The 12922-nt window shown below is 36.6% G+C and overlaps 1 protein-coding gene across 5 annotated transcripts in view; it reads left to right on the plus strand.

Moving 5' to 3' along the window:
- The window catches only part of RASA2 (RAS p21 protein activator 2), a 57802-nt gene that overhangs the window by 26941 nt on the left and 17939 nt on the right, over positions 1-12922 (plus strand). For 4 of the 5 annotated variants that reach the window (XR_011142875.1, XR_011142874.1, XM_068954597.1 and 1 more), the window contains 9 exons: positions 107-190; positions 2049-2121; positions 3628-3704; positions 5119-5217; positions 7484-7640; positions 8727-8875; positions 10243-10357; positions 10825-10899; positions 11658-11781. Coding sequence is in view for 3 of the 5 variants with exons in the window: in XM_068954597.1 (XP_068810698.1) it covers positions 107-190; positions 2049-2121; positions 3628-3704; positions 5119-5217; positions 7484-7640; positions 8727-8875; positions 10243-10357; positions 10825-10899; positions 11658-11781 (953 nt within the window). In the remaining 2 variants the exon portion in view is untranslated. The remainder of the gene's footprint in view (positions 1-106; positions 191-2048; positions 2122-3627; positions 3705-5118; positions 5218-7483; positions 7641-8726; positions 8876-10242; positions 10358-10824; positions 10900-11657; positions 11782-12922) is intronic. The other variant, XM_068954598.1, reaches the window with a different exon arrangement.

Here is a 12922-nt window from a genome sequence, read left to right on the forward strand (position 1 = left end):
GCAGGACACGCTTAAAGGAAAGGATTGTTAGGGGTTCTTTTGGTGTGTCTTCTCCTCCTGCCCAATATATTGATTCATTGATGTCCTGCTTCCCTTTTCCTTTTAGCATAAAGGAATGCCACGGGTTGCCTCTTATAAATGGACAGAATTGTGACCCTTATGCAACAGTCTCTCTTGTGGGTCCTTCCAGGTAATGTTTTTAGTATAAAATAAATGAATCTAAAATGTTATAATCTTAAACTGGAAAAGAGAGTGATAGTTTTTCTTAAAAACTTTTAAAATACAGAGGTGCTAAATTATAGCATTATGTTTTGTTGTTCAGAAGAACAAATCTTAAAAGGCTTTCGGCATACGTCACGTACTCGGTTGTTACTGTTCGCTCCCCTTCCCTACCATACTCAGGATTGTGAGTGTTTGATCTGCTTGAACAGCCTGCACTAATCCAGGACCACTTGTCACTCAGTTCCTTCTTACTTCTCAGATTTTTGCACTGAACTTTTTGATTTTTTTTTTTGTCAAATTAATGTATAGGACAATGTGGATAACTACTTGTTCACCACCTCCTTTTCTCTGATTTTCTTAATGCATCAAGTTTTTTGCAGCAAATGTTTAGGGATTGGGAGAAAGCAAGAGAGGGGAGGCTCTGCTGAGACCTTTCTAATGTTGGGGCTTCCGGATGCCACCTTCGAAGTCCCCATAGTTTAAATGTTGCCTCCCTTTTTGGATCAGTAATCCTGAATAACTGTGGGGTGTTTTCTGTTTGTTTATTTGGGAAAATCCCATGTCCCACCCTGATCTGAAGCAAGCATCTGAATAGCAAATAGCATCTGAAGTAAGTTAGGTTTACATTGTTTCTTTTTTGCAGCCTCAAACACAAATCCGTTAGCACTTTCTCTGGTGGTGCTGAAGAATTGCTTCTTTGAACCCAGTACCTTTTCTAGTAAGCTTGTATGTTTTAAAGACTTTGGCAGAATTGTTCCTGGAGAAGCTCCAAGTGAAGGGGCGTTTTTCCTCCCTAGTAGTGGACAATCAAATTTGTTCAGTGTTTTTTGTTTGCTTGTTTGTTTTTAAGAGAATTCTGTCATTATACCTAGGAAGCATGGTCTTGATTGCCAAAGAAGGCAAATTGACATATATTTCCTGTTTGAGTCCTGTTATACAAAAGGAACTGAGTGAAGGTTGGTCTCATGCGAGTATTTATCCTCTTAATATGGGATTGTATGTGCATATCTGAGAGAAGCTGCTCCTCGTTAAAATTTTCCAGTATCGTTCACGTGTGACTCATGCACCATGAGTGGAATATTTATACGCTTAATGCCTCTCCTGAAAACAGTTAGTGGTTGTTCAGGATACGTTTTTTTTTTTTTTTTTTTCCTTTCCCTCATCTGTTTTTCTTACCATTTTATACTTGTTTCTTCTATAAAACACTTCTATGTTATAAAAACCATTTATTAGCTATGTAAGAATTTATTCTTTCAACATGTGAAATTTTGAACATGTTTTATCTATATAAAATACAGGGGAGTGGGGAGTGTTTGTTTTGTTTGTCCTTATGCTGTTTGGCATCTAATGCTAGTTGTGATTTCTTCCAAAGAAAACATTCGGTCCCTTGGTGTTAAGCCTCTCTCTGTAAAGAACTAGTAGGTATTTTCCCACCGGAAAGGGATGGGAAAAATAGAAATTGGCAGTTGAACAAGACCACAAGAACTCTGCTGACAACCTGCAGGCAGTGGTTAAGAAATTATTTGCAGATTTAAATTTGAAATGCTTCCGAAGTTGCTGATATACTTTAGTTGATAGGTGTTTGTTATGTTTGTGAACTGAAACATAAATGCCAGACTGGACAGATGCACATTTAAATAGATGCAGTTCTTGAAATTTCAACTTTTCAAGCTATTTTTTGTTAATGTTCTCCTCAGTGATCGAATGACCTCTAAAATGACAAAAATCATTTTAACTTAAATGCATGGGCCCTTCTTGACAATAGAATGTCTTTATAATTGTGTGTTTAAGTTGTCTATGGTAAAAATTTTACCACATTGGAACAGGAATGACCAAAAGAAGACCAAAGTAAAGAAGAAAACAAGCAATCCGCAGTTTAACGAAACATTTTATTTTGAGGTAACTTTTTGTCAATGTATAGCTCTAACCTGGTGTGATGTTCTGCCTGTTTATCTGTTTTAAGCACCCTTTCAACTGTTTTTAAAAAGCTGCATAGGAGTACCTAATGCAGAAGGCTCTCTGCAAACAAACCAAAGAGCTATAACAAGCCCCTCAAATATAAGTGAATGGATGCACTTACGGTGCTGGGGACTGCTGGGCAGTAGCATTCCCCTTCAGTAGCCATGTAGAAATGACTTTTTCTAATAAGCATATATGTGAAAGTAATTCATTATCTTGAACCACTTTGTATATAGTCTGTTGCCATCAGGAGGAGTTCTGAGAGAAATTGAGCCTGTCTTGTGGAACTCATTCTAAATATTTTCAAGCGCCTACAGCTAAAAGAAATACTTATTTCCTTAATGAAACAGTGTAGCAGTTATATCCAATAAAGGATAATCTTATGATTTGATTAAAATAACACACTAACTTTTTTGTTGTTTAGGATATGTTTTCAATTTCACTTGGGTTATCCTACAGTAACAAAATTATAAGTTTGATTCCTTATCTGATTTGTCTCTGTAGTGAAAATTAATATACAGTTTGGTTCATATTCTCCTACAAAACATTCTACTGGACTCTGAATTTTACTTCAGAGCTTGGAAAAACTGCCACAGATATCTAAATGTTCTTTTGTGCTGCTTTGTTGCACTGCAAAGGTGTAGGGCTTCCAGCTAAAAATCAGTAATACTGACAATGATGCAGAGGAACAAAAAAACTCTGAAAACTGGCATTTACAGATTTACATATAAGCATACTGTACTGTTCAGCAGAGAGTTTGAAGTAGTAAAAGTATTACCCATATCCCAAATGTATGATAATTTATTATGTTTATATAGATCCTGATCCTGCTGTGTGACTCCATTGAGAAACTGTTCCATATTTGCGTATAGAGTATCGCATACGGAGTGTGTTTCAGTTGCCATGTTAAAGATACTGGACGTGATTTGTTGGGAAGTTAGATATTAGGATGAAAATGTGTTTTAAAAACATTCCAGTAATTTTAGGACTTGTAAGTTATGAGAGTTAAACTGAGAATGCAGTCAGTCGAGAAGTGAGAAAGAATGAAAAGCAAGAGACTGCAAACTGTGGTGGTCCAGGGCAAGAGCAGTGGACTTTTTTTTGTTTGTTTGTTTCTTTAAGCATCTCAAGACTGGTTTTAATACTTTCTTGGGGCTTGTGCTCGAACCAAAGAAAGTCTTTCCAGTTTCATTTTGTAATTTTTTTTCTTCTATTTCTAATAGAGCTATTATAGCTGTCTTAGATCTCGGATAGTCTTCATGAGGCCTTCTTGTCCCCTTTTTCACCTAGTTTCTGTCAAGAGGCAGTTTGCTTGGTGAACTAAACTTTTTGCTTAGAAAAGGAACAGTAGCTACTTGACAATGTTAAAGATTTGATTTCCTTTGTCTTGTTAACTTACTAAATAAGACAGTAAAGAGTTTGTTAATAGGAAGATTTTACTTCCAGGTAACCAGGTCCAGCAGTTATACCAAAAAGTCCCAGTTTCAGGTGGAAGAAGAAGATATTGAGAAGTTGGAGGTCAGGTAGGTTATGCAGATTAGAAAGTGACTTATTGCATCATTAATAAAGGTTTCAAGATGATAAAGGTTTTATTGTAGTTAACTCCAGAGAATTAATGATCAGACTTGATTTTTAAAAATAAAAATAAAAACCACCCTTCTAGCTTAGAAAATCACCCAAATCTTGTAGTGTGTTGCTTACAGAAGTTGGAAGTTACTCTTTTTTTTTTTTTTATTGTTATTATTAAATAGTGGTAGAGTATACCTAGCAGCCTGAACTTTTTTCCTTTGCCTCTGAGTAGAGAGTCACAAGGGCCTCCTGTTCATATATACTAATTTGGACAGATTATTGATAATAGGACTTGTAATGAGGGATGACACCCGAGGCTAGCCTGTGGTTTCAAATATGATTGGCTATTTTCAAAAAATAGAGGGAAAAGCCTCTTCTGTGACCTTCTTATGGTTTGGCATTGCTCTTTAGGAGAACACATATGTGTTGCATCTTTTCCTTGCAGATGTAAAGAATACCTCATTGTATATTCTGCTTTTTCTGCTCCTTCACCGTTAGAGCAGGTCTGTCTGTGTTTGTGCTTCACAGTTGAGTTGAGAGCCCCTACGTTCAGCTTTTCTCAAATGTACGCACATGCACACACCCTTCCCCCCCCCCCCCCCCAAATCTGGAGAATGGCAACAAGTCTTCAATTCAAGGCTAGCATATGTTTTCCAACAGACAACAGAAGAAGAATGCAGTGTTTGACTTTAATAGCCATTATAGAACTAACTTGGTATATGAATTTTTAATTAACTTCATAAACTTCTTAATTAGAATTGTATATTTCATTATAGATGCAAATAAGATTTGGAAAAACAGTCATGCCCCAACAAATCTAGTATTAATTTTTTTTGTTCTTCTTAACATCTGCTGTCTATCAGAAATATCAGAGAGGTAAGAAGTAATAGAAAAAAGGTGCATGTCTTTGGAGTCTGTGATTCCTTTTAAGGTTATAAACATGAGCTGCTGTTTGGAAAAACAAGCGCATGTGCTGGTGTGGCATTGCAGTGTGCCCGATTTTAGCAGTAAGATAGGGATACGTAAATATGTTGGTTAAAAATTTCACTTGAATTATTTGAGAAGAAACGTGGACAGTTTTGGGGGCGGAGACTGTTCAAAATACGTATATATTGACAATATCACTTTTCTACTGATGTGAGATCTGTGGTTCTAACTTTCACTGTTTGTTGCTTCATCTAGTCTTTATGGGTTAATAAGCCATTTGTTTGATTCCTCTTGATATATTTAAAATGGAGTGAGATTTCTAACATTTCCTGCCTGCATGCATGTGGATTATTGCTGTAAGGCAGTTACTAGTAACTTGAAGATTTTTTTTCTGTGTCTCTGGGGGTAACGTTCTTACTTGAGTAATGTTCTTATTTTCAGGGTTGACCTTTGGAACAATGGAAATCTGGTACAAGATGTCTTTCTAGGGGAAATTAAAGTTCCTGTGAAGGTGTTAAGAAACGATTCCTTTCAAGCATGGTGAGAAATGGCTCAAGTGAACTTGATTCTACCTTGCTTATCTTCCCTTATAAAGGCTATATTTTATTATTCATTAAAAAATTGTCTTCCTATGTGAACTATTCTAGTCTAGTTCATCTGAATAAGGTTAGAATTCTGTAAATGCAAGGTGCAAAGCATAAAATGCCTTTCTAAAGGGTTTCTCTGCTGAATAAATTAACCTTGCCAGACTGTATGTGTAGTTCTCCCCTTCCCCCAATTTACCCATGCACACAAAATAGTTATAGTTAATGTGTTTGAGGGTTAAGTGCAAATGCTGAAGAAAGGGAAGTTAGGAGGAAAAAACTATTTCCATTAGAGAGAATAACAAGCTGTCACACTGAGCCTAACTGACTCGCTCAGCTTTCTGAATTTTGGTGAATCTGTGAATGCTCTTCAGCTTTAACCCGGAAACCTGGAATTGCGTTACTTGTATTTAACTTACTGAATCAGACTTCTAGAACAATTGATGAAAGCCCATATGGCTTTTTTTTTTTCTTGGGGAGGCAGAGGGGGTCTCTTCTGGAACCAAACCTATGTCATTTCAAGAGAGCTGACATACCTTGTCCTTCCAGCTTTCAAGTGAGTATGAAGGGAATTTAGGAAGAAAACCCTCTGCTTATGACGTTGTAGCAGCCTCTCTTCCAAAGATCTTACAGGCAAGAGCCAGCCTCCAGCCCCTTTACCATCCCAAAGGCCTAGTGGCAGAAATAATAAGCAAGACAGACTCAAAGGCCTTTAAGTGTGCAAAATATTCTGTTTTTGGTGAACCCTTCAGTTCGGAGAAGACAGCGGAGGAGCGGAAGAACCACAACCCTCATATATCCATGTAGAAAACAAACAGGAAGGAAGTGAGGAAACAAGAACTAAATGGAACACGGGTCTCAGACAGGAACGGTTATGGCTATGCTCCACCTACCCCTCTCAGTCAGTCTCCAAGGCTCTTAGACATGTCTAAGTTGAACACTCTTTGCCAATCTTAGTGTTTTATTATGTTTTTTTTTTACTTAACGGATCACATTGTTGTTTGTTTGTGTCAGTGTTGTCAATTTTTTATGTAGCGTATCGCAGGCAGACGCAGGCTCGTTCTGCCTACATTGTGAGCTGATCAAAAGCCGTGCGACCGTGTTCACATAATGACATGCCTCAGCAGCTTGTTAGGAGAGGTTCTATTAGCATGGACGCATTACCGCCATATTGCGTTCATATAGCTTTTGAGTTATCTGGCTCGTATCTAGCTGACGTGAAGCATGGATAGAGAGGTTTGTGTCTGCTAGTATGCTTTGTAGACGTGCCTTGCATGAGCAAATCCTTATATCCGATAACGATATATTTATCGAAAACAGTACTGTGATAAAAACAACTAGTGTTTTGTTTTGTTTGTTTTAGACGTTTACTAACTTGCATAAAATGTTTTAGGAGGATCTTTAGAAGATAGCTGGACCACAGCAGATAAAAATGGTATTACTAGTACTAAGTATTGGGAAAATGAGCTTGAGGGTCCTAATGTCCAGGAGAAGGATCTCTTCTGGCAAAGACTTTTTTTAAAAAAAAGTCTGATTGTAAAAGTACAAATATACTTTTGTTTTTTAAAAAAAGTATTATTGAAAATAATATTTTAAGATATAACGTTGAACATAACCTGTGACACACATGCCTACTTGAAAGCTGTTAATGTTTTTATAGGGCTGCACCTCCTGTTGGAATACAATTGAACTCCATCAAAAGCCAATGAAGATTTAATATATTTTGTTTTAAGAGTAGGGGAAAAAGCACATAAAAGCATTAAAAACCTTTTGTTTTAATTTTACTTTTTTTCCTCAGGAATGCGGCCTGCTAATATTAATATATTTTACAAGTTTCAGTCTAGACCATTTAAATTCTTGATTCTAGATGTTCCATCTATAATGTCTGACACTTACTCTAAATATAACCTAGATATAGTATGAGAAGGTCCAACTGCATTTCTGACTATTCATGTTTTCCCAGCTGAGCTAGAAGAAATGTATATTACTTCTCTATTGGGAAAGAAAGGATAAATGAATGTATGTTCTATTATGTGCTGAAAGTGCACCAAATGCTGCTACTTTGTTAGGAATAAACAACAATTTTGTTTCCCTTTTTTTTTCTTTTTTAAAGTGAATTTCTTTGTCAGTTTTCAGACTGAGTTAATGTGCACTGAAATAGTTAAACATACTTTATAGTAAAATCAGACAAATGAATGAAATGTAAATTCTGTTGCTTTCAGGTACTTACTTCAACCAAGAGAAAATGGAAACAAGTCTTCTAAAACTGATGATCTGGGATCACTTAGATTAAATATTTGTTATACTGAAGACTATGTACTTCCATCTGAATACTATGCTTCTTTAAGAAACTTGCTGCTAAAATCACCAGATGTTCAGGTACTTCCATTGAAAATTTCTTTTAAAACAAAGATTTAAAAATGGATCATGCCCTCTTGTAAGAGACTATACTTGGAAATAAGTACATCTATAGTATTTTTTCATTCCTTTGCGTTAGTTAGTCCTGTCACAGCAAGGTGAGCAGCTTTTGGAGCGTTTCTTTCTCCAAAACACTTAATTTCTGTTCTTACTTTAGAGGAACAAGCAGAGAAAAGTGAAGTAACCTGTGCTGTGCGAATAGCAGTTTTTTGTTGTTTCCTCTTGTCAATGTTGTCTTCTGGCACTGGATGTTATTGGCCTCACTGGATTTAGTGGTTTTCCAAGGATGTTGATCCATTATTGGCACTGAAGGGGAAGATATTCGCCATTGCCAAAAGTGGTCTGCTTCAGAATTGGTTTCTAATTCCACCTCTTCTGAATTGTTTCTGCCTTCCCCAGTGTGGTGTTCAACATACCTGGATTTCTCACTTGGGCATAGTGACAAAGGGAAGTGTGGTAGATGGTTAGCATAGCATTGTGAATTGGGAATCAAATCATAGCAACTAGACTTTATATTTCCAGGTCCTTATACACTTCTTTAACCTACGTGAAGTGTCATCAGAGGAGAAGGAAGGTAAACAGGAATCGGATTTTGACTAAAATTTGTGCTAACAATACTCAAAAGCTACTTCACTGTAACTCGAGAAGAGCTGAGCGTATCTAGTGGCAGAGTCAGATGCAGTCTCTTTGACTCAGGTCCTATAAAGACATTACATTATGGCCATGCAGGTGCTTACTGCCTCTTATTTGGACTTGTGACAAAGCTATATTCTAATCCTTTGGGGAAAACAGGAAACATGCGTAGATGCTGAATTTCAGAAACACTTGAATATCAGGAATATTTGAGTAGATAATAGCCCTTCTCAATTAAATTTTTCTATAGAATGGAGACTTGTAATTGTCACGTTATACAGCAAATGCTATTAAAATTTTTTGTGACGAAGCTGTGTCTGTAGTTTTTATTAGATTTGATGCAGATCTGCAGTTTGCCAAATATAAGTAGAACGTTCTGTTACTTCATTCGTGATTTCTCTTTTGCTCTCACAGCCAATTTCTGCATCTGCTGCCTACATTTTGAGTGAAGTATGTCAAGACAAATGTGATGCTGTTCTGCCTCTTGTAAGATTGTTGCTACACCACCATAAGCTAGTTCCATTTGTCACTGCAGTGGCAGAGCTAGATCTGAAGGACACCCAGTATGTATTTCATGTTTAGTGATTTCATGCTGATTTTATTTATTAGAATGTCAAAGGATTTCATAATACAACACTGATAAGTAGGCATGTCAGATTTCCTTTCTGCACTATTGAAAACTGACTAAATACATTCCTTTTTTTTAATATTGATTTATAAAAACACTTACTAAAATCACATTGAAGCTGGGGATCAGCGTTACTAATGAAGTGTGCTATTTCAGATGGAATCATTTGTCTGTAAAACTTTTTTGGAGCTGGTGTACAGGTAAATGTAGCAAACTAGAGTTGTGTCCAAGAGCAAATAGTTTTTTGTTTTAAAATATCAGCATTTGGCCACTCTTCAAATTTTGGTGGCTGCTGGAATGATACTTAATATTTTTTAAATTGCTAAGAATCTCATCCCGTTTCCTTGAGTACATGACTTACGTGAAGGGTACTGTTTTTCTTCGAAGGTGCCCTGTAAGTGTTGTGCTCTCCTTTGTGCTTGAAACTACCACCAAAGGAGTTTTTCCACGTTTTTACATCTGTAGCAATGTATGGTCCATGGATTTGCAGCTCTGTGGTTAGAGCTAAGTAGTGCCCACTGAGATGCTGAGTCATGTCCAGTGCAGTTGTGGAAGGGATTTTATCACCACGGGGTGCTTCCTTGCAAAGCTGACTTACTCCAGATTTCAATAAGTTGAGACAACTAACTACATAAAAAGAAGTAACTTGCATGAAAAAAGTTTTTGCACTGCATTTTGGTGCACACATTCCTTTCTGTTATATTTGCACTGTAACTAAGAAAGATTACAGCAAATACATCAGATCAGACAGACTTATTTTGCCAGTGAATGTACAGCTGACTTAGTTTTTTTCAGCTACACTGACTGAAAAGCACAACCCTAGAGTAAATGTGGTTTTGGTTGAAAAGTGCCTGAGTGTATCGATATGGTGCAGTAGTATGCTATTTATTGTAACTCTAATCGTTTGCTCACCAGGAGCACTGGAGTATTAAGATTGTACTGGTCAGCCACAAGTCTTCATTATTTTGGAATTTTCTCAAATTGTTTCTTTTTCACATTCAGCGTTGGATTATAACTTCCTTTACCATAAATTTTCCAGACTTTTTTGAATGGTTTTACCTTACTGGTTTTGGAAATAGCTGTAATAATGTGGGCTGGGTGATTGTTTATTTGGTTTTTTTCCCCTCTTTGTTCATGGATGCCATTGCAACCTGGATATCTACGTTCAGAAATTCCTGATGTATGTTTAAAAGAAATTTGTTTAACAGCGAGATAAAATATTAATTAGATTTTGTGACTGAGCTCCTTAGGTTTTGTGACTGAGCTCCTCCCGTTCAGATAACGTTTATTCTCTTCTTGCAGAGAAGCAAACACAGTCTTCAGAGGGAACACCTTAGCAACTCGATGTGTAGATGAAATGATGAAAATAGTGGGGAGGCACTACCTAAAAGTTACTTTGAAACCAGTTCTTGATGAGGTAGGTTATCTTGCTGAAACTTTGCAAGACATAGCCTCCTGAGGTATCCTGCCTCTTGGATAGGCAGCCTTCTTGTAATTCCCTGTATCATAGTAATCTTCTAGGAGGAGGAATTCTAGAGGAAAGTTAAGTTGAGCACTAATTTGCTAAATTTAGTGGGAGGAGTTGCTTTTTGTTATTTGTGTTCCAGATACTTGAAAATAAATAGTCAATGACAGTTGTTCCAGTCTCTAACTCACTGCTAAATTTTCCGACGTGATGCCTGTGTAATTGTTTTACATGCGAAGGCACACACAGAAAAGTGAGGATGATTACTGCATGTTGTTATGGATTGTTCAGGCGCTATTTAGAGTTTTCCCCCTAGATCTAGGACAGAATCCAATAGTAAATAGATGTATTTCCATGCTTTCTGTCCAAAAAAAAAAAAAGTTTTTAAAAAGGAACTCTTAATTCTGTTTTTGTTTCAGATATGCGAGTCTCTAAAACCCTGTGAAATAGATCCCATCAAGCTAAAAGAAGGTGATAACGTAGACATTCATATGGTGAGTTTCCTAATCTGTTTTCCATAATTGAAATTTTCTAAAAATATGATACAGACACTTTTAAAAGCAGCTCTGTGTAACAGAGAATGAGTAAGTTAATCCGTTTATGATAGCAGTATCATTCCCTAATGACTGATGCAGAGAAAGAACACAGTTGAATTTTTGTATCCCTGCGTATGAAAATAGCGACGGGAAATTAATTTGCTAATGGAACAGGGAGGAGGAGCTGAGCAGAGGATTACAGTCTTACTTACCAATTTGTTGTGTGCTGTGATGCCTAGTGTTCCATGTGCCACATCCAGATAGTAAAGTAGCTAAACAGCGCTGCTTTAACACTTTTCATTGAAGTTTTGCTTGCCACTTGTCTCTTATCAGAGGATGACGTTAAAAGCAATAGTAGCTGCAGCAAGTTAGATAACTACCTGCGCATCCCTATGAGTGTTCTCCTTCGTTCTAGCATGTTGTCAAATTACAAAAATGTATTTTAATAGAGTGCTATATTGTCAGAAACTGCTAGTAGACATTCAGGATGCCTTCTGTTAAAAATTAAGCAAATATCATCAAATTACCTTTTAACACCAGTAAACCCATAAAGATTATATGAAGCTTTTAAAGTATGTACTATAGTCAAATGCATATTCAAATAGTCGGGGAACGTTTTATAAATGGGTATTGTGTAGTGCTATGTTTGCATTCAGGGAAAAAAGGCATAGCAAAGCCTTAACAGTCTGAAAAAATATCTTTTCCTATAATTACAGGAAAATCTACGCTATTATGTAGACAAAGTATTCCGTGAAATTGTGCGGTCAAGTATAAGTTGTCCTACCCTAATGTGTGATGTTTTTTATTCTTTGAGGCATCTGGCTGCCAAAAGATTTCCAAGTAAGTGTGCTCTTACTTTTGAAAATAGTATTGTGTATGAACTACTTAATGCCGATAGTTACCTTAAAGGGATTGTTAAAATTACTGTTTTATCTGAGACTGTGCCCAGAACTACTTGACAAACGGACATTTGTTTTTCTATCAGTTTGTGTGTTACACTAAAGCATTGTGGTCAATTGGCAAGAATTATTTTCGGATGCAAAGAAGCAACAGGTCAGAAGTGCTGCAAGACACTAGCAAGCAAGGAACCAAAGTAAAAAGATGAGATACCAGAAGAAAAACGGAAGCAATGTGGGAAAGGATTTAGTTAAAAGAGGCTTAAAATTTAAGAGCTGGAAGCTGTTTACTGCTTCTAAATAAGAAAGACAATAAAAAGGAAAATAAAGTTGGTATTTTCATCTAACTGAATGAATTACAGCTCTTCACTATGACTAGCACATTCATCATGTGAGTAGTAAAGCTTTAAATGGAGACTAAGAGCACAAGTTTTGTTGGCGGGGGGGCTTGTAATATTTCTATGTTAAAATTCATTCTAAAAAAGTGTTCTTATACTGGTTACATTTCAGATAGTGTGCTGCATCTGAAATACTCAGATATTTAAAAGTCAACTAAAACCTAAAATATTATGTGATAGGCTAACAGATGAACTTCTGGGGCCTTCCTCTGGTTCATGCTTGTCACTGGAACTGAGGCCATAAATTCTTCCAGTTAAGACATTCCTTTCAGAAAAGCTAGCTTCTCAGACAGAGCAGACTGACGTGGTCATTAGAGTAAGAATGTGATCCCACTACATTGCTGTGTATAAAGGCGTAAAATACCCAAAAATAAATGTTAGATGAGGAAATGCTCAGTTACGGCATCAGAATTGCATAACACCATGGTTTTATGATGCATCTCAAGGTTGGAGTTAAAGTTGTTCAGATATGTTGACTGCATTTGTTGTATAGCTTTCATGTATTTCAGTTTATTGATAACTTAAGCTTGAATAACTCGATAGCCCTAATGTTTAAAGCCAGCTGCTACTATATTTTTTCTTTAAGTTCAAAATGCTTAGAGCCTCATGTGATCAGCACTGTGTATGTAAGTGCTTGTGACAATCACATTGTTACTAATAGGGGAGCTGATGAGCCAGTTCTATGAA

This window comes from Struthio camelus, chromosome 9 (genome assembly GCF_040807025.1).
Source record: "Struthio camelus isolate bStrCam1 chromosome 9, bStrCam1.hap1, whole genome shotgun sequence".
NCBI classification, from domain to species: domain Eukaryota; kingdom Metazoa; phylum Chordata; class Aves; order Struthioniformes; family Struthionidae; genus Struthio; species Struthio camelus.